At 46.7% G+C, this 21,809-nt stretch overlaps 1 protein-coding gene and 1 pseudogene across 2 annotated transcripts; both read right to left on the reverse strand.

Moving 5' to 3' along the window:
* Nucleotides 1–364: 364 nt before the first annotated feature.
* Nucleotides 365–6,138, reverse strand: LOC144119555 (uncharacterized). The gene is made up of 4 exons (XM_077652137.1): nucleotides 5,918–6,138; nucleotides 2,897–3,050; nucleotides 1,866–2,160; nucleotides 365–507 (listed from the first exon to the last, which is right to left on the reverse strand). The coding sequence occupies exons 2-4, from the start codon at nucleotides 3,041–3,043 to the stop codon at nucleotides 365–367; spliced, it is 585 nt and encodes a 194-aa protein (XP_077508263.1). The 5' UTR covers nucleotides 3,044–3,050; nucleotides 5,918–6,138.
* A 4,436-nt stretch (nucleotides 6,139–10,574) lies between these two features.
* On the reverse strand, nucleotides 10,575–21,527 carry LOC144119556 (phospholipid-transporting ATPase ABCA3-like; annotated as a pseudogene). The gene is made up of 8 exons (XR_013312393.1): nucleotides 21,051–21,527; nucleotides 19,920–20,120; nucleotides 18,614–18,792; nucleotides 17,779–17,910; nucleotides 15,139–15,256; nucleotides 12,632–12,780; nucleotides 11,574–11,704; nucleotides 10,575–10,786 (listed from the first exon to the last, which is right to left on the reverse strand). The product of XR_013312393.1 is annotated as a phospholipid-transporting ATPase ABCA3-like (transcript).
* Nucleotides 21,528–21,809: the final 282 nt, after the last annotated feature.

The raw sequence follows: 21,809 nt of genomic DNA on the forward strand, positions 1-21,809 counted from the left end.
CGGCTCGAGGCTCCGGCAACACGCACCGAAACTTTGGTCCGGACTAGCGTAGTAGAGCTTTCGCTCTAAAATGGCGATGTACGAATATCCGGCATATTGAGCATCATGGCATGTAATGACATTCATATTTCTGGCATCGTTGAGGACTTGTTCATGGCTATATATTCGAGCATGGTGCGAATATCACTCCCTACGTTTACATCAATTTATTTGTGGAGCTCGCCTCACTTACGAATGAAAAGCGTGGGGATTAAATGGCAGCAAGTTAAAAGTTAAAGAAAAAGGTGTGAGCCGAATATTGAGGCTCTGTAAGTGGAGTTCCCAACAATGGAGCGGCGGACAACTCCACTTATTTCTCGGGCTTTTAAAAAAGCAACTTGCCTGCAATGGCAAAGAGTCCGAGGACAACCGCGTACGCCGTGCCTCCGTCTGAAGTGTGCTCCGAGACGAAATACGGAAGAAGTATGCCCGCGGGTGCAAACGCCAACACGATGAGTATCAGCGACACTGCACAACAAGCAACACAGATCGAAGGACGTGCAATGCTCACTGCAGTGTAAATGCACTATTATTCATGGAAGAATACTGATAGCTTAATGGAGAGGAAATGAAGATAGCAGATGCCGTAAAACACCGTGTTCTATTGCTACAGAGATGAATTCCCATCGATCGCGCTTGCGGGTGCAGACGCAATTCAGCGCCTTTCCTCTGGTGTTTGTTTTCTTGCGGGAGCTCGAAGAGTAGCCCACGTATTCTGACGAGGTTACTCCATCTTTGTATACTACCACTTCTTCGAGTTCACTTGATCAGGAGAGCAGAAAGTTGGGCTAGTTGGTTGATATGCATACTGAAGAAGTTGGCGCGGCAAAGACAGCGAGACAAAGACGGGGGCTCGTCTTTGTTTGTCTCGCTTGTCCTCGTTGTTCCGCGCCAACTTCTTCACTTGATCAGCTTGGATGAACCTCCGCACATCACTGATTTTCCACAATTCTCTAAAGCTCCACATCTCGTCCCACCCACGCGCTGATGCATGAAATGTACACGCTCTAGGTGGCGATGTATGGCATGTATGGTCACGAAGGCGTGGACACCCTTGTTTGTTTGTTTCTTCAGGTGAGGCAGGTCCAGGGCAGCTCTCGAGGGTGCTCTCTGCAGCACGGACACAAATTTGCTGCTGCGGGAAACTGGTGTGAAAGCATACAATGCGTCTGAGCATCAAATAAGAAAAACTCTGCACGGATTGTTCGCATCTACCTGTTGTAAAATTTTACAGATATTCGTTACCAGAAACACACCTCCTGCAGTTTACGCCTACGGCATATAGGTAAAATTTACGGCTTGTTAAAGCTACTGCTGGGCGAAGGCAAGCGGTTTCCTTGCCTTGCCTCCGTAATAAATGTAAAATTATATCCGAAAGTCGCCATAAATTGTCTTCTTTTAGTTACTTTGATTTAGAAAACGACGAATGAGTCCAGCCACCTGCCCAGTGACAAATGTACGTTTTTATATCTTTCACAAATTTCTTTTTATATTCCTTCATGCAGTCACTACTGCAACGCATTCCGATATTGAACGCGATGAATCAAACAAATATATAACAAACAAACAAGCAAGGAAGCAAGCAAGTAAGCAAGAGAGCAAACAAGCAAACAAACAAACATAGAAAGCGAAGTGAACGGCGCCAGGACAAACATTTTATAGCATATGTTATTCTTGTCTCTTGACGCTGCTGTACTACTCGATTGCCGAATTTCGATGCCAATAGAGACTAGGAATAATCTATGCCTCATCAGGGCATCTAGGGCTGCCCCGTGGCGGCGGGCCATATACTGTAAGGCTAGGCAAAATATAAACACGCGCCTCACCCAGCGTGTCAGAGGGTACTTGGAAGATGGCCGCGAAGCCTCCGTAGATGACCGTCATGGGCATTAGGTAGAAGGCCAGGTCGAAGAGGAAGTGCGTGGCCAGGTAGAGGAAGCCCGACATGCCCGTCATGAGCTGCAGGTCCCTGGCCTCGCTGCACACCTCGAGCGAAGGCAGCACCACGAACGACGACATGATGAGGCCGAAGCTCACCGACGCCATGGCGCCCCAGTAGGCCCACGTGTGCGCCAGGAGCGACTTCAGGTCGCTCAGAGGGTCACGCTGCCTGACATCGGCCTGCACGAGGTTTTGACGAGAGAAGGAAGGGAGTACGAAGCAGGGATGTTATTTGGATGAAGTGGAGGCGACGCAGCGGAACATCAAATTCTTCGAGATCGAGCATCGAGATGATATTTGAGTCGTTCGATAAGAGAGGCACTTATCGCCTGGCCGTCCTGTGTACAGCGTCTCCGCGTTCTTTCACGTTGATTTCAAAAGTGGAAGTGCTCTGATCAGCATAGCCATACTTTACAGACTCTCAATGGAGCTTGCTGAAAGTGATGCAAGTGTTCTTTCCCGCATAACACTGCCAAGATGTAGGAGCTGTCTCTAGAAGGGCTGCGGAGACGTCTGCACGAGAGACGTCGAGGTGTGGATGGAAAATATGAAGCGTATTTTGAAAGGATCAGAAAAAAAAAGAAACATGCTTCGCGAGTTGGGATTTCTTCAATCGCGTGGTTGGTCATCTTGTTTGGATCAGCTGAAATATGGCTCAGCCGTGGTGGCTCAGTGGTTATGGCACTCGGCTGCTGACCTGAAAGACGCGGGTTCGATCCCGGCCGTGGCGGTCGCATTTCGATGGAGGCGAAATGCTAGAAGCCCGTGTACTGTGCGATGTCAGCTCTGGATCCCCAGGCTTCCGGAGATGTCTTATCGTACAGTACACTTAAATCAGCTGATTGATGAGGATGATGATTGTGGGCCTTATCTACTTCATCTACAAGAACATAGATAAACACTAGAAGGTACGTACGTGTATCTCTTCCTCAGTCAGCGCGTAGAGCGAGACGCCTGTCCGGATGTGACTATTGGGCTGGCCTGTCTGCTGACGCAGAAGCGCTGTGTCGATCAGGTTCCGCTGTATGCTGGCTGCTATCACACTGAGCGGGCTGCTCCACATTTCGATCCTGCGTCGATTAGTAGAAGGACATGGTTACGAGAACAAGAATAGTGGAACCGTGTCTTCGCGACCCTGTGGCGTACTTTACTTCAGCCGAGAGAGAGAGAGAGAGAGAACAAACTTTATAATTTCCCGGGAGGGCTCCTTAGTCCAACAGTCCTATGGCCTTCCCCTCCAGCCTGACCCGGTCGACCAGCTACAACTAGAGCTCGTATGGCCAGACCACTGGTCTCCCGAAAGGCTGGGGAGGCAGTGTGAATGAGTGGGACTCAGACTGCGTGTGGGAATTCCCAGATCTAGTGATAGAAAGGGGGGAAGGGGGTTGGCTCTGCAGGTTGTACACTACGGAGGGAGTAGGGAGGAGTGGAACAAGATGGCAAACTCAGGGGATAGTAATGAGTTGGTTTGAAGTGTTTTCTCCAGTGCGTGCTTTGTAAGTGGTCTAGAATGGAGTGCGGAGGAGTGCATATGGTGCTTTGCCTCTTAGTGAGGCATGGCGGTGCTGTGATCGAGGGGTTTGTTTGGATGTGAGCCGAGCTGCTGCGCTTGCCTCCTTGCCCGTGAAAACGGGAACTCAATAAGCGTCGCGGCCGGAAATGAAGGGTAGCATTTCCTTAAGTTTGCTAGGCAGCCATGTCTAAACAGCTGAGATATTTTGTCCTGAGCCACCGAGGCCACCACGAAGCAACGTCTTCTGACCACCTAGCGTCGACTCAAGGTTCAGGTTATCTCTCTTTTTTTTGGAACTAATCAATGTTTCCTCCTCCACCGCTGTCTAATGTGCATTAAGATTTCTATGGAAGTTTCCCAGTGAGTGGTGTCTCACTGTGACACAAACATATCCCCCGTCTGCATTGATGCGTTTGCGATGCCGAAGTGCTGCTATATCTTGATATGGGAGCTTAAGAAATGCTGTAACAGAAATTGCAAGGGCCTTTATCACTCTCACTTACGCGAAAGAGAGCAAAGCATCAAAATGTTGAACATAAAACTCCTAGGACTGCGAAACAAAAGAAAACAATTCATACTGAAGCGCAGGTGTTACAGGCAGGAAAGACGTTGAAGCTGTTTCACTGAAACTGGACACCTGAATGACTCCGACAGATACAGAGGTGGAGTTGAAGGGGGAAGAAAAAGGCGCAATCTTGAGACAAGGAACGCAACACTAGCGTGCGTCTCTCGGTTAGTCCAACTCTCATGTGATACTGGTCGTAGCATCGCGTTTCGGGACTCAGCGAACGCCAGACTGGATAGGAAGGAGCCCGCGCGGGAACTCAAGGCTTGAGGCGCAGGATACGTGCGACTTGCTACATGCGATAAGAGACTTAGAAACATGAAAAGGTGCGGGAGCACATACTGCCTCTAATAAGCGCAGTGCGCATTTATCCTAATCGCGGCATAAAGAGTATATGATAAAAGATAAGAGAAAGCACACAATAGCGGAGAACTTCACGTGGCCTATTTTATCGAGAAAAAAGGCACTACTTGTACAACTGACAAGTCGGTTGAGGCCTTTGAAAGTACTTTTACTTGTTTTATTCTTTGTTTTGAAGCCAATGCGTATACGCATACTTCTTCATATCTGCAGCATTTCAACCAGTAATGAAAGCCAGTTGGCAGTGGCGCGAATATTTGTTTCGTTGTGTTCAGCTGTGCCTAAAAGGACACCAAGCGAATATTCCAAACCTGCAGCGCTTAAGCGCAGGTTCCCGCTCTGATAGGCACCGGCGCGACGGTTTTCAGAATTCCGCGTTATGACATCCCTGTGGCAATGCACATCGAAATATACATGTTGAACGGTTACGTGGAAATATTTGTTGCTTTGATTGTGAAGGCAATTGTGAGGCGCCTCATATCATGCTAAGATCATATATTGAACGGTTTCAACACACTGAACCATGCTCTACGGTGTGAGATTCGTTTTAGAGCGAAAGCTTTACTTCACTACCAAAGCTGCAAAAGCCAATCCATCGCTTAAGCCTTGACCTTGAATGAATGAATGAATGAATGAATGAATGAATGAATGAAAATTGCAGAGGAGTCTTAAGCTGTGCCTTAAGGGTATGATGCGATAGCGTAGTGCGTTAGGCTTTCCATTCTGAGCAGTTTGACACCTTTGAACGCATTTTTCATTTTTTAATTGTTTCAGTTAATTGATCAATTGCACTTTAATTTATATTAATTAGTATAATCAAACATTGGATTTTATTCTGAGTTTTTTGACACTTTTGACCCCCTCTTTCTATTTTTTTATTTAATTTATCAAGTATACACAATGATTTCAGTAATTCGCCATCTCCTATCACGCAGCAATCAGTCATCAATCACTAGAACCACAAATTTCATGACATATTTTTTTTACGTATCCCCCATTATTTCCGACAAGTGGTGCCGACTACTACTACTACGCCGACGGCTTTTCGACCGAACGAGCTGTATACGCTATTGCGTAGTAAATAAACAGATAAATATTGCCGCGGCTGGGTTTCGAACCGGCAGCGGCGCGAACAGATCAGCTTCACTAGCCACTGCACGAGAACACTATACTCTCGCCGCAGACGATCATCCCTCGCGTCAAACTGCAACAGAAACTCGCGCTTTGCATTGCACATCGTCATCTTCACCAACTTCCATCTGCGGCCCAACAGATCAGATCAGCTTAATGCCAACCAGAGCTTAACCTGCGTCTAATATCGTCGTCACACGTGCCGACCACCCACCAAAGCAAAACCATGAATTAATCAAACTAAGCTCGTACTTTCGGACGTCTACTGGGTTTAATTACGTTAAGTCCCTGCCGTATATTTTTCCCGGCTCCGCGTGTGACGCTTCGAATCGTTCCGCTCCTTCTTGTTTAACCAGCGAGTCACTTACTCTGTACGCCTGAAGATGCAGCCGAAAGCGTAGTACGTCACGTATTTGAAAAATTTTTTGTCGAAGAGGATCAGAAGCTGCCTCAGGGCATCGTTGACGGCGATGTGTGGCACGTTCGCGCTTTCCAGGAGAATCTTGTAATTCAAATATGCCTCCGTTTCTGCGTGTTCCTGAATAAAAGTTCTCAGTGGCCGTTGTTATCGCTCACAAGAGTGGCGGCATCGAGGTCGATGTGCCTGCGACAGTGAAACAAGAGTAGACTATTTAGTCCGTCACATAGCAGTAGTTTTTATCATTTGGGTTCGAAAGTTCAGCAATCGTTGCACCAAACTAAACTCATTGTGCACGTCACCAGTAGAATATAGACTAAAAAATAGTCATGCTCGTTGATGTATCACATCGATTGCACTCGTTAAGAAAACCATAACGATGTCTGGTAACCACGTACTGTCTTTTATTTCAAATTGCATGCAGCCTTGGATTTTGCGGTACGTTTCAAACCTGGCAAACACTGAAGACTACTCGTAGCGCCAGATGTGCGCACCTGGCACACCTGGCACTACGGTGCAAGGAATAAATTTTCAGTGCTGCAGTGGTCGCTGAGATAGTGCACATAACAACAACCTTGCGGATGTTTGTTTAAAAACAAAAAAAAGATTAATTTTTTCTAGACGATAGCTGCAGCTAGAAGCTCTGTGGCGACGACGTGAACCGCACGCCAACTGCAACGATGCTGCATTCTCTGAGGATTGCACCTCCTAACACTATCTCGACTGGCGCGTAGAGGTCGCTAGCGTCGCTGTCATGGCAGCGCTTCGCGTGGCGTACTGTGCGGTCACGATCAGGCCGTAGCTACGACGAGCTCGGAATGGCGTCAACGACAAAATGCGCACCTGTACTGTACCGGTAGTTGGAAAGCCTTGATCTTGACTATGCCCAGCGCAGTGAACGCGATGAAGACCGGTAGGATCCAGCCGGTGAAGAACAGGAAAGGCGTACGCCACTGGTAGAGCAGCCTCTTCTGTATCAGAGCCCGAAAGCGCTGCCACCTCCGCGGCTCTTTCCGGGTCACATGAGGCGAGAGCATGCTAATATCGCTCAGTTGACGACCTGAAGTATTAAGACCGGACGGAGGGTCAAGACACCACATTCTTTCGATCTGTCTCGCGACATCCCTCTGAAGAAGTCTCGCAGCGTGCAATGCAGGTGTCGTCAGTAATATTCTTCTTCTCCGGAACACTTCTGTACATGCTCCGGCATCTCGACAACATTGAATTTCGCTGCGGTCTTAAATGCTTCGAATTCGGCGAGATTAAAGAGACAATGTGTGAAACTTGTTGGAGCAACTCGTCGAACTGAGCGAAGGCCGCTCACTTGGACACGTTCAGCGCACGTGGTTTGTTCGTTCAGAACATGGTTGGGAGCGCCGCAGTACTAAGCGCACGAGCGCGGTCACGTGGTGTTTTGTTATATTTCATGGGCTTTGTTTACATGCGGAGATAAGGACAGCGCAGGATGCCCTCTGACACAAAAAAACTGGATCGGTTGTTCCTGAACTCCCTTTACAAGTTAACAAAACGGAACTGGCCCCGAAATGAATATTGGAAATTTTGCGTAATTCATCTTAGCTAATTACGAAAATTAACCGGAATATAAAAAATATTCTCAGGAGCGCCGCATGAATCCAAGAACAATGTCATTGATTTCATCCAACTGCGGTTGAAAATTGAAAATTTTTTTTTTGAGGAAAGGAAATGGCGCAGTAGTTGTCTCACATATCTCGGTGGACACCCGAACCGCGCCGTGAGGGCAGGGATAAAGGAGGGAGTGAAAGAAGAAAGGAAGAAATAGATCCCGTTTTCCGCTCTTTTTTTCACTCCTTGGCTCATGTTACGTAAAACATCCTGTGTACTCACTATTTTTGCACCATAACAATGTTAACCATTGACAGACGGGTGTTGTCTATTTAACAATGCGGCTACATGCCACCATTGTGGAACGTCCTTTACGCGAATAAGCCAATGGTTTGTGCACGAGATATCCGTGCGTACCTGCGACACCCATGCAGAACACAAGTATGTAGGCAGTGTACGGGATGCGTGGCACATCTCTCACTCGACGCAGATAATATGCCGAGCGACATACGCATGGTCAAACTCATGCATGTTGCAGACAGCTTTCAGCGTCATAGAGTGCCAGGAAAATGCAGAATAACTTACTTTCTGACTCGTAAGCTTGATCTTTGGGACCTTCAGCCCAGAGGTTATATATTCTGTTGCAGAGAAGAAAATGCGAAAAAGCAAGGATGACAAATCGTGGAAGGTTGCAGCTTAACACATTTTGGCTTGAACGGAAGGTGAATTTTGTAGAATCCTGCGAGATGAAATGATCGAAGGTATGAAGCTTCTAGGTACAGTCCACAAGTAATTTTCACTAGCATTTAAAATGGCGATGTAATGGCCGAATAAATTTCAAAATTTCCTCACAGCTTCGAAAAAATGCGGAGAACCCCGTGATCATGTCATTTGTGCCTTAATTTCAGGCTTTCGCTAATTTTGTACACATGCTTCTGTGTGTTGACCGGTGCCGCCTTCGTGGGCTTTACCTTCGGTGACATTTGTTTTATTTGTTCAAACAACATTTTCTTCACTTAAGCCGTATGCCACCGCCGTGCATGACGTCATGAACGCCACCTCTGCCTGGCGTTGTGCACTGCAGAGGAAGCTTGAAGCCGACGTGGCCCTATTCGCTTATTAAGTCATCATTTCAAATGCTAGCGAAAGAATAATTTGCATGATTTACCTAAAAAATTCATACATCCGATTCTTTTAGGCTCATCAAGTTCTAAACTTCTTCACTTGCGATTTAAGCTTAAATTTGGTTCATTCTAAATGCATTACATCGAAGGGCTGAAGCTTTAATCTAGGATGTCTTAAAAATGTTGATGGTCTCCTTGTAGTATACAAAAATAGAATGCTTACAATTGAGTTTTCAGTCAGAGTTTTATTGGCTCTGTTTATCTATTTTTCGACTACCAAGTGCGTTTTCATACAGAGTAGTCTATCACTGTGTCTATCTATTTTTCGGCGATAGCCGAAAAAATAGCGGGAAAAAACGGAAGGTTGGCAGCGCACGGCATTTTCGCTTAAGCCTAAACCAAGCTCATTTTTACTATACATCTGTCACATCCAAGAACGACGTGTAATCGAGCTCGCAAGAGGTGCGAATATTCGTTTCAGTGTGCATTGTGCGCCGCCCGCGAATAGACGAGAAAGCCGCCCTCTTCCAAAGCTTACTTTATGTATGCGTCTTTCATTGTGGGCCACGGTCACTCCTATGGTCTGGATGCCCAGCGCTGCACTCTTGTCTTCCAGCTCGCGGAACATGGCTTCGAATCCGTTGCGCTTGAGCGTGTTGAGCGCGATGACCATTTCCGTGTCCCCGTCCTGCTCGATGGTGGCACGTGCACCGCTTTGCGCGTCACGACGAAGATATCGTTACCCCGGAAGACGCCAGGCCCCTTGTGCTATGCGCAGCTTGTAGCCGACGCCTGCGGTAAGGAGCGGCTGTGTTCGACTGGTGCTCGCAACGGCGAATTTTGTATGTTGTCACTTGATTCACGAAATTGGCGAGACAGACATTCAGTTACGTGTGACTGCGTGGTGTGGGCGCTAGGCATGACGAGAGTAACAGCGAGCACCTTTGAATACCCTAATTAGCGACTACATTACCTCAAAAGCGCACATCTCAACGGTGACAGATCTTTTCACCGATCGGTGGGCAGACATGTTGCATCAAGAGGAGCGGTGGAGCAAAATGACTGACTTTTATATGGACTTCTCTATGGAATGAGCAGGATTTCTGTAGGAGGAGGAGGAGAGAGGGTACTCAACGGCTCCGACCCGACTGGTTTCCTTCTATGCTCCGCTCATACATCAGGTTCAACGCCGTGAAAGGCACGGAAGTAGTCCGCATGGGAAAATAAAGTGAGGCGTATTACTCCGCGCTTGCTCTGAGGGCCCGAGTGATCTAGGCTCGAGAAAGCGACAGCTTGTCTTCACCAGTAAGAGTACATTTAATCGAGCTCATGACAAATGTGTCGTGTAGTAAGCCTGCAGGTAAATCATTTTACTATGTTTCGCTCACCACAAGGGAACGCGCTACTTTTTGGTCGCGGATTCAGACAGCGCAAAGAAGAACGCTAGCTTTGGCAGCGTTGCACCTAATGTATGAAACCTACTATAGCTGCTCATACTGGCACCTGCTGCTGGTATGACGTCAGCCTACGTCGAAATAGGGGCTAGCACGTTTGCACATCCTGGCGCTTATTTTGACGGCAGCAGGTTGATCGTGAAAACGGCCTCGAGAGACACTATAGGAAGCGTCAGAAATGATTGAAAAAAAAAATACTTTCAAGACATCGCGATCTCTACTGCAGAAACGCTGGTGAGGAGGATTATTGAGCGATCCTTCAGTGAAGCATTGGAAGCAGAGTATATTCCTGAGGCGATTGAGACGAACACAAAGCCATACCGCAATGATCCTAGTTGCTCTCCTGGAACATGAGCCATCTCATATTAGAAGGCAACGTCGCCACCGCTAGCTTTCGTTGCAACTATGCAGCGATGCAGCACAGTGTGATTGGAAGCGCTTACCGCTAGCGTTCTTTAGGAAGCTGGGGGGAACCGGCGCAAATCACGTTGCCGTTGTACATGACGATGATGCGGTCGGCCAACGTGTCCGCCTCTTCCATGTCGTGCGTAGAAAGGACGAGTGTCCGTGCGGCCGCGCATGCCTTGCACCAGCGTCCAGATGACGCGCCGAGGTCTCGGGGTCCATGCCCACCGTCGGCTCGTCTAAGATCAAGACCTGCGCATTGGCAGCCACAGATATTGGCAGGCGAACTTAAGTTCCTTAACACTTTTCTTTGTGAGAACAAACGATCACCTCGATTTCCCTCTCGTCACTGGCTCAAGCCGGGCGAGGGTGGAGCTATACTTCAGCCAATTACAAACAGAGAGAAAAAAAAGAAAAAAAGACGGTGTGCAATCGAAAAAATATTATCGCATTGTACAGGTCAACATATCCTCCAATCGGAGGTGTCCAGATGTCAAAGCGTGCCATTTTTACCTGCTGATACGATTCATCTTGAGAAAACGAAGCAGCACGAAAAAACGGGGACGAAAAGACACGCATCGACAGGACGAATGCTGCATTCGTCCTGTCGTATGTGTGTCTTTTTCGTACCTGTTTTCTCGGGCTGTTTCGTTTTCTTCAAGATGGATCATTACCAACTGGCCCAAACTTCGGTGCTTTTGATACGATTCGAGTTTCATATCTTCAATGAAGCTTTGTCGAAGGTACCGCATTAAAAAAAAAGGGGGGGGGATCTTGAAGCTCTAGTAAATCATCTAAAACAAACAGAAAACGTCAGTAAACTATGAACCGCATTTGCAATGAAGTCTTATCTGCGCAAAGCTCCATTTACGCTACCTGTGTTAAATTGTTCGCACTCTCGAGCTGTTGACTGATCATAAGCCACGAATGGTCATCACAAGGGATGCAGGAAACCTTGAACCATTGAACACTTTGTTAATTCGTTCCAGATTTACAGCTCTAGAAAGAGGGACCCATAACATAAAGTCAGTGTCAGTACCTTTGGACGCGTGATAAGCGCGATTGCGATGCTCAGCTTCCTCTTCATTCACCAGACAGCTCGCCCGGATAAGCATAGAGCTTGTCGCTAAGCTGCACAGTCTCGAGCAGCATCTTTACGTATCGGTTGATCTGAGAACTCATTAGGCCTTTCAGGCTGAAAAGAAATGTGAGGCAATCACGTGATTATGAGCTCCGTTACTTCAGGCGTCAAAAACCTAGTTAGAAAAAATGAAGTGGTCCTCACGAGAGCCATCCAAACTGGCAGTAGTAAGCGAAAACAAAGAAAGCGTTGGGGATTATGGCGTAGGCTGTACTTGTTAGTCTTAATACCTTTACGTAATGGGGAGCACGCTGTCTGTCAGTGAGCTATATATAGAAGTGGGAGGAGAGTGCAACGCATATTCTCGAAGGCCGCGTTTTTTCATGGTGACATGCTAAGATTTTAGACTTCTGCATGCGTGTAAGCTAAACTTTGCAATGAGCAGTGTCGCCTGATTATACTACTGTGTACTATCGCGCTCAGTATTAATTGCAACGCACAAGATGCGGTAGGAGCTCAGTTCACGGAGCAATGCAAGCCCAGTGGTGTCGGAAAGCTATGAATTTATCGGTCGATGAAAACATCATAATACTCTGAATTTTTGAGCCTGCTTGGTTCTGTGCATCATGGCGCGCTGATTTACTATAAAGTCGAAACATATTTTGGTTCAATGTGGACGGGCTGCAAGTTATACTTAGCGCAACAGTACTTTGCGCCAATTTGAATGTTATATTGAGTGCAACAGCCTTTTGCGCCAATCTGAAGCGGTCTTGCCTGATCGGTGGGAGCCGCTCGCCGCTTTCACTGCATCTCGTATCTATCTCGGCATGAAAGAAACATTGCTTAGAACTTTCTTCCACTCATTATTTTAAGTGGCAACAGTGCATTCAGCGCTAAAAAAATATAAAAAAAATAACTAGAGAGACGGAGTAAAGAAAGGATGAATCTACCAGCATTCATAGCCTGAAAATATAGCAATCGTGGCCAGCGAAGTTGATTCAGCAATGAAGACTTACCATGCCAAAGTATTGTAGATGATCCAACACCGTAAGGTCATCGAAAAACACATCCGTTTGGGGACAAAAACCCAGGATTCCTCGTGTCGAATAGGTGGTTATTTCTCGTTCATTAAGAAAGACTGTTCCACTGTCAGCTTTCAACAGACCTTTAAGAAAGAATCGGAGAGTCACTACCGTTCCTGGCAAATGATGTCGACAGGCGAAAGCCTGATGTCTCACGGCATGTTGCTGAGCCAAATGCGAAGATAGTAGCGCACTGTGCACTGCTTTTGCAGTAGTTGCATGCCTAACCTTCATGCATGTTTTCCATGTCAAGGATTCCGAGACATAGCCCGCTCGAACCTGGCGCCGGTCAGAAGCGCTGTCGTTAAGTAGGCTACGTCTACGAACAATATTTCAATGCGACAAAGCTAACTTTAGAAGCTTTTTTGTACTGCGGTGAAGCCCATTGCTAGAATAATAATCGTCATCAGCCTGGCTACGCCCACTGTAGGCCAAAGGCCTCTACCATGTCTCTCCAATTAACCCTGTATTTTGCCAGCTGCGGCCACCGTATATCCGCAAACTTTTAATCTCACCCGCCCTGCTAACTTTCTTCTGCGCCCTGCTACGCTTGCCTTCTCTTGGAAGCCATTCCGTTTCCCTTAAGGACCAGCGGTTATCTTGCCTTCGCATTACGTGCACTGCCCAAACCCATTTCTTCCTCTTGATTTCGACTGGGACGTCATTCTAGAGTTTGTTCCCTCACCCACTCTGCCGGCTTCCGGTCTCTTAACGCTACCCCTATCATTTTTCTTTCCATATCTCGCCGCGTGGTTCCTCTTATTAAGTTGAACCCGTTTCGTTATCCTCCACGTTTGTACCCCATAGGTTTGTACAGGAAAGATACAGCTGTTACATACTATTCATTTGAAGAATATTGAGAGAACGTGCCTAACGCGCTCCACACCATTCTTATTCTAGTTGTTATTTCGCTTCTGTGCGTCGAATATGCGCTCACTGCTTGCTGTAAGTAGACCCTTACCAATTCTAGCACCTCGTCACCAATTGTAAACTGCTGTTTCCTTCCGACACTTTTGGACATTACTTTGGTTTGTGCATATTAATTTTTGAACCCACCGCTCTGCTCTGCCTGTCTAATTCAGTATTCATGCTTTGGAGCTACTTTCCTGAGTGATGGTTTACAGTTTGTGGGATTTTAACGTCCCAAGGCAACTCAGGCTATGAGGGACGTCGTAGTGAAGGGCTCCGGAAATTTCGACCACCTGGGGTTCCTTGCGTGCATCGACATCGCAAAGTACACGAGCCTCTAGAATTTCGCATCCATCGAAATTCGACCGCCGCGGCCGGGATCGAACCCGCGTCTTTCGGGCCAGCAGCCGAGCGCCAATACCACTGAACCACCGCGCTGGCGTAATTTAAATCCTGAATGACTTAGCAAGGCAATGTCATCAACGAATCACAGTTTACTAAGGTATGCTCCTTTACCTTTTATCCCCAAGTGTTCTCAATCCAGGCCTTTGAGGGAACCTGCCAAATGCGCTCCACGCCATTCTTATTCTAATGGTTAATTCCCCTTCATGCTTCGAATGTGCGCTCACTACCGGCCCTGTGCAGACGTATTCGCTTACCACTTCCAGCATCTTGCTATTTACCGCCTGTAAACAGGCGATGAATAGCATTGGCGAGATAGTGTCTCCCTGGATGACACCCTTCCTTATTAGAATTTTATGGCAGACTTTATAGAGAACTCTTCTAGCTGTGCAGCCGTTAAATATATTGCAGTATTTTTACATAAGGCTCTTCAACGCCCTGATTCCGCAAAGCCCGCATGACTGCTGAAGTTTCGACTGAGCCAAATGCTTTCTTGCAATCTATGAAGGCTAGAGGTTGGTTATATTCTGAACATATCTCAATCGCCTGATTGATAGTTTGAATATGGTTTATTGTCGAGGATCCTTTACAACAGCCTTCCTGATCATTTTATTGATTGAAACTCTCGATGCCCCATATTTCTGGTCATGCAACTGTATGCTCCTGGATTTCATCTAGGATAAGCCAGAGAGTAAACGCAAAAAAAAACCTTAAACCAGGCTGCGTTCCGAGAGACGCCGAGCTAGGTCTTTGTTACGGGATTAATTTTCTAATACGCTTTCAGGCAAGGTGGTACTGATCATCGTTAAGAGACAGGTAGAGGGCAAAGCGGGTCGCGGAACAAACGCAAGCTGATATCCTAGCCGAAATTAAGAAAAAAAGAACATGGGCAGGGCATGTATACACTGCGCATGTCCATCTTCCAGGGATTCAGCTGCCACCGTCGACATAGATAACGTTAACTGGAGGAATAGGCGAGGTCATTGTAGTTGGGTGAGAGGCCTACAATGCCATTCGTCTAGCTTTCGTGTGGCTCACTCGCGTCCCCTTCAGACTGCACCTCTGCACGTCTCGCCAAGGGTAGTAAACGCGACTACGCGTAGCATGTGGGCATTCGAGGAGTATGTTACCTGTGAGTATACTCATCAACGTCGTTTTTCCAGCGCCGTTATGGCCGAGAAGTACAGTAACTTGGGATCCATAGATCGACACGTTCACCTTGTTCAATGCGACGACGCCGTCGAACACCTGTGACAGAATTGTGCGCCACACTACAATAAGAATCGCATGTGCCATCACAGCCCATATTACATAACACCCTCCGTTGCAATGCGTACCGGTTAAATACTATGTGTATTCCTCATAACCGACACACAAACCATGCCAGTTACCGCGCTTCCGAAGCACTCGCTTTTGCGAAGACAATGATGATCTACTTATATCAAATATTGTGGCCAGCCGCGGTTACACACTTGAGCTTTTCAAGTTGTACTCAGAATAAGTAGAACCGCGTACTAGATACATAAATTAGTAAAACATATGAAAAACATATCAGTGTTAACAAACAGTTCACCTTGACATGTCATTGAGCATGTTCTCTGTGTGTGTGTGGAGAACAGTTAAAAGATGTCACAGCATGAGTGTCCGGAATATCGAATAACGTGCGATGTGACACTAAGACACTCGCATAGTTCCGCTTGCCTGCTAAACAGAGAAGCTTAGCAGTAAAGCGTTGGACTAAGTAAAGGATCCTCCATCTGAGAATCCTGTCCAAATACATGGAGTAAACCAACTCGGCCCACCACGTGTTGCCAATTTCTCGCATAATTATCAGCTCTGAGTCGCGGTTTGCAAGCGCACACCTGTTTAAAGCTTACCTCGTGCATGTAACGCCGCTTTTAACGCGCGAGAGTGCGAAAAAACATTTGAAGCCTCGAAGCCGGACCAACCGGCCGCTCCGGCAAAATAGCTGGGCCACCTAAGTCACTTGACCTTGTGACGTCATCACAACCTGCCCACCTAATTGTGAGCAAAGTGACCACAGTGGCAGGTGGCAGTTAAATTAATGATTGGTTGCGAGAGGCCGCTCGGGAACACAAACCTGGGTCGCGCAAGCCCCACCGGCGGCAGCACCTGCCATAGAAGGGCAGTGGCACATCGCTTAACCGCTGAATCACTGCTTCAGGGGTGGTGTGAGGACTCCCAGGGATCTATTAATAAGTCGAGAATTACCATTTCTCAAAATATGGGCTTTAACCCATAAATGCTATATCGCCATACCCTTAGGCGGAGCTAAAATATCCCTCCATTTTTTTTTTTCAGTTTAAAAGACGTGAGTGGAAAGGATTGATGTTGCTGTCTGGAGATGACAAATTCTTTAGAAAAACAACAATTTCGACCGCTCATTACATTCAAGGCATGCAGAAATGGGCCTATCTTTTGATTTAGACTCCAGGACATCACACTTTTTGCACGCCAGGCTTAGGTGAACGCAAACAGAAAGCCAACTGAAGTACATGCATAAAAAACATTTGTATTTCACTTGTTATTGCACTGTTCACATCGCAGAAAGAGAGATATACAGTGCGTATAGTGCACATTAGAGCATATATGCTATATTGCAGCTCGACCTAAGGTATTTCTCTTGCCGGCATGTCATGCTCTCAGAAAAAAAAAAGAAAAAAGGGGGGGGGGGGAGGGTTGCAAAAGAAAACAAAAAAGTCCAAGTCGCGACATTTGTAGTGAATATTACAAAAGAAGCTTGTTGTCAGCATCCGATCATAATTGTCGCAGTGCATAAAACTGACGAGGAATAATGAAGTTTTTTCTTTGGTGCTTTGGTTGTCCACAGAAAAACAAAATATAATTTCCATACCGCTCAAATGGTCAGAACTGCCTCGTCAGTGTCAGGTATCACTACCGCATTAAAAATACTGGAAATTTGTTTTCAGATATTACACGGTGCAACTGCACCACACTGAAAGTTTCACGAACAAACGAGTACAAAAACCAAAGTGTCCTGAGGAGTTGCGTCCTTATAGAATGACAATAACTTAGAAACACAGCTATGGCAAAGATTTCTATTGTAGGCTAGCAAGCACCAGTCTCACAAAACGGATCATTTTTTTTTCGACCTAAAACCTGAGAAGTCTTTGCGTATGTGCCGAAGATAACTTTATCGAAGTCGGCCCTCGAAAGAATTTGTCGTGCCAGAAGCATGCCGGTCATTTCAGAAACCCATCTGCATATTTAGTTTTGATTATTTCATTGTTCTGTACAATCGAAACATCCGCACAAGAATGACCCCGCCGAGGAGAGTTCTGAAATTTGTCGATCTTCTAGGCTATTGGCTCCCATATGTCACGTGCCCAATGGCACGCACCCAGTGGTGGAAGAAAAATTAAGTCTTGTCAATGTGCTCTCCTCCTCCTCCTCCTCCTCCTCCTCCTCCTCCTCCTCCTCCTCCTCCTCCTCCTCCTCCTCCTCCTCCTGTGAACAGTGACCTAGTTATATCTGGAACGCGTCATGAAGTAACAGGAATCGGGCTCTGCATAACCACACCGAGAAAAAAAAGACGGGCTGGCTGTTCCACTATATCAACGGGTTCCACCGAAGTTCCACTTGTCAAAGCGTTAAAGGCGCTGCTGAAGTTTATATTCCAATGAAAAAAAGCTGAAATGAGCCTCGCTCTAGGTAAAATATGTGGAACAGGAGTTTTAACTATAACTTATGTGAAACCGAGATTAAGACTATCGGTAAAGGAAACTTACCTTAACGAGATTCTGGCACTCGAGGGCAACTCTCAATTCAGGCGGGGATTCGAAGCGGTCCTCGCTCTCAGGGCTTTTAATCGACAGTTCGGATTCGGCAACGCGCGGTTCGGCCGGGAACCAGTACTTGGGCTGTAACGCATCGCGTAAGAGAAAAATCAATATTGATTGCATTCTGTAATTTGTATGTATTCAGAGAAATTGACGCGTCCGAAGCAATATTCTGCCGTCACATGATTGTTGTTAAGGCATCTTCGCCCTATGGAGCAACATCTTCGCCAGCGACTAGTTAAAAGAGTTATGCACGACGAACTCCTATCTTGCGTTACTTCAGACAATGTGGGTGCAACCGTGTAGTTCAAGCGTTCTTTCTCCATAATCTTATCGGCGCCAGTGACTCAGCTGAACTGCGTAGTCTGTTGCAGCGCGTTATGAATGAGACTCTTGAAAGCTTTTCATTTTTTACGTCTGAAAAGGACACAGTAATGAAAAGCTCCTCATGGATAAAAAACTAAACAAACCGATCGGGTTTGTTGGCACTACTGTCGCCGAGTTTCCCGCACTGCGCAATATGGCGTAAACGTTGCGAGACCTTCTGTACAGAATTTCTGTCTCGCGAAAGCGTTCGGCCCAAACAAAACTGCAGTTCGCGCCGAACAGATACGAGAGTACCGTGCACCGTACTCATCCAGCTTCTGAATTAGTGAGCCAACGAATCCGAAACTATACAAAAAAGCGAAGTCATCTCATCTGCTGTTACTCGGTCCACAGTTGAGTAACACTAACGAGGAAAGAAAGAAAAATTTTCGACAATAGGGAGTTGTCCGAAGCTTACTTTCAGGAAAAAAAGGAGAGGCTTTGCCCGCGTCGCCGTCCAAGGAAGAACTTCCGACAGGTAGGCGATCAGAAAGGTGAGAGCAATAGCCGTGGTGGCCATCATGGCCCACATGTCCTTGAGGGCCACGGTGTCCAGGTTCAGAGCGGGCTTGGGGAGGATGTTCCAACGAGCGGCTTCTTTTGTTGGCATTCGCGGCGTGTACGAATGTACGAAAGCGTGTCAGCAGAACCACAGAAAACAAGAGTTCAGATTCTTTAGCCGACACTCTCTTCGACTATCAGAGCAGCAGCTGGAGTCTAGCCAACCACGCGAAAAACTTTTTCCTCGCTCGATTAAAGGTATTAGCGATGTCAGGAGGCCAATAATGCACTAAGCAAAAAATTGGAGGCGACACTTAAGAAGGGTTTTGAGGCGGGCTAGTTGGTGGATTTCGTTCATGATTGAATTGCGCGAAAGAAACGGGGACCAAGAAGAAACACGTACACACACACAGCGCAGTGTGTGTGTACGTGTTTCTTCTTGGTCCCCGTTTCTTTCGCGCAGTTCAATCATGAACGACACTTAAGCTCCGCCTTATAGGTATTAGATACGTTAATGGGCGAATGGCCGTGTATGCGGAACTGGTCATTCTTTTCCTCACAGTAATAAATCTCTGGGATTCGTAATACCACTCCTGGCGCGGTGCTGCAACGGTTAAGCCTTGCGCCACTGCCCTGTGATGACAGGTGCTGCCGCCTGCGGAGCATGTGGGACGCAGGTTGAGCTTCCCTAGCAACTTCTCGTGACCAATCATTTATTTAACTGCCACCTGACACGGTGGGTTGCCGCTATGGGGATTTTTCACTGACGATCAACGATACCGACACCGACACCGGCTTTTCTGTGACACGAGCTCCTTGACGCTATCGCGTCAAAATCGTTCGCGAATGTGAGGTGATCCCGAGTTTCAAGTTTTAACTCAAGGTATCAGTGTCAGTACAGAGACGCTCTTGACTATTAAAGGCCGGCACTTCGTCGTGTCTGTTCCCTGCTAATTCTTGCGACGATGGGAGTTATACCTTAGAAAAGAAATTATTTTCCGTAAAATACACTTGTTTTTATAAACTGAGTGATGAATATTTGCTATACTACTTTTTGCTATAATATTTACTATTAATACTATGGGGCATGAGCCACACCTTACTGGGGAGCTGGGCTGTGATTTTGGCTATCTAGAGGCCTAACGTGCTCCAAGGAAAATAATTCATAATGACAAAGTAAAGAAAAGGAGGGGGCATGGAGTTTACAATATAGAACATCGTACTTTCGAAGTCGTCGAAGATTCCGATGATCTTCATGGCATTGCTGAGGGCCACGCTAGGGTAGAAAGCAGTGCGTAACTTCTCATTCCTGCTTCCGGTCAGGTACCCGAAGAGGCTAGTGCCGAAGATCAAGCCCAGCTTGTCACCGTCGACGCTCGGTAGCATGAAATAGACTGCGAACCCTATCACCATTGCCCATCGACCTGAATGCGAGGAAGAAAAGAAAGAATATTCAGGCAATGATGATGTCAAAAACGATGATTGACGTTATTCCAAACCCATGCTGGTTCCTTGTTCACAATGAAAAATCGGCTGTCAGAGATACACTGAAAGGCCGATTAGGCTAAATAAACCAAAGAAAGAAAATCTTCACCCAGCTGCGAACAATTATAACTAACAACACCTCGCACCTGCGTTTTCACTAATCTTGAATACAAGTTAGGACTTGACTTTTCACGAAGATTTGCTGCTACACACGCTAAGCGGTGAGTACAGCTGTTAGATGAATGGGTTTCCACGGGCTTCCCATAAAGACAGTCTGTATTCTGTCCGGGATAACTTATTCGTTTACTGCTACTACATTTTCTTCTAAACACACCTAGATGACCTAAATAACCTTTCCCCTCACCTACACCCCCAAGTATGAGTACAGACCCGCTATACGCAATCGAATATACAGTGGGCGCCAAAGAAGACAGTGTCTTTACTTCTAGGCAGATGAGCTCAGACCTACCATTATAAAAATGGTCTGTAAACAGTGTAGAGACTTCTTATGAACTCTAGTGGTTTTCTATAGATACATATTTTCGTGTATTCATAGTCTATAGACTGTCTGCAGACAAAAGTCCAGTATAACTGTATAGTCATAAATCTATCGATTGTGTATAGACTGTCTGTAGGCTTTGTATTGCTTATAGACTGTTCTCTAGAGTTTCTCTTTAGACAGTCTATTGATTGTGTAGACAGAAGTCTATGGACAGTCTTTTTTAGGGGAAATAGCTATCCAGTTGAGGTCAGCGCCTTAGAATTCATTTTTTAAAGCAAAAGACACTTGAGCCTCAGAATTCTTGGTCTATTGTGAAGTCTCTGTGCCGCTGAGCTAACTTGTTAGCAAGCACTGAGGCTCAGCTCACCGAAAGGGAAGACGCAGGCGATCAGCAGCGCCAACAGCGTGTGGCACAAGGCGAAGATAGCGAAGGTGGCCGCCACGAGGGAGGCGTCCGCGTTCTCCAGATACCGCGTCACGCGGGGCACATGGGTGTAGACGCGAATAAACTTTTGCTGCTGGTCCTTGGGTGGCGGTTGCGGGGCGGCGGTCGTGGAGTTGGACAAAGCCAGCGACACCTCCAGGTTGTCTCCCTTGTACACCGTGACGTTCCTCGACGGCTTGTAGCGCTCCTCGTGGAATATCAGCACTGCAGCAGCCAGGGCCCCCTCGACCAGAGAGATCGGTAGGGCCGCGAAGAAGTGCCCGGCCCAGAATTCGTTCGAAGACAGGCCCATAACCTCCTGGACCTCCTGCAAATGCGGTCGCACCCGTCGACGCCTGCCTCGAGTGGACGTCGCAAGCTCCGTCGCAAATTTCCATTAGAGGTCCACGAACGCTGATCTCAAATCTCGAATATATCTGAAATCAAGGTATTCTGAAAGCTATCCGACTTAAGAAGAAAAATACAGTCGAGTAAGGTTTCCTCAGCGACCGACATGTGGTCCCAGGTTTATTAAAGAAGATAAAAAGTTGTTCTTTGAAAAGCGCAGCTTGGAAGAAAAAAAGCTCAGAAATAGAAAGAGCTATGCCGTAGAATCCATATCCTACTCCTCACTTATTCTTCCTTTATTGAGGATTTCTCTCTTTTGCCTGATGCGGTAGGCCTCATGAACTCACGCCAATC

This window comes from Amblyomma americanum, chromosome 2, assembly GCF_052857255.1.
Source record: "Amblyomma americanum isolate KBUSLIRL-KWMA chromosome 2, ASM5285725v1, whole genome shotgun sequence".
Taxonomy (NCBI): domain Eukaryota; kingdom Metazoa; phylum Arthropoda; class Arachnida; order Ixodida; family Ixodidae; genus Amblyomma; species Amblyomma americanum.

Coding starts and splice junctions, on each gene's coding strand:
- LOC144119555 (XM_077652137.1), bottom strand. CDS start 3,043: ATGTGGAGCAGCCCGCTCAGTGTGATAGCAGCCAGCATACAGCGGAAC. Junction 2,161..2,896: donor TGACTGAGGAAGAGATACAC/GTACGTACCTTC, acceptor AACCTCGTGCAG/GCCGATGTCAGGCAGCGTGA. Junction 508..1,865: donor AGTACCCTCTGACACGCTGG/GTGAGGCGCGTG, acceptor CTTGTTGTGCAG/TGTCGCTGATACTCATCGTG.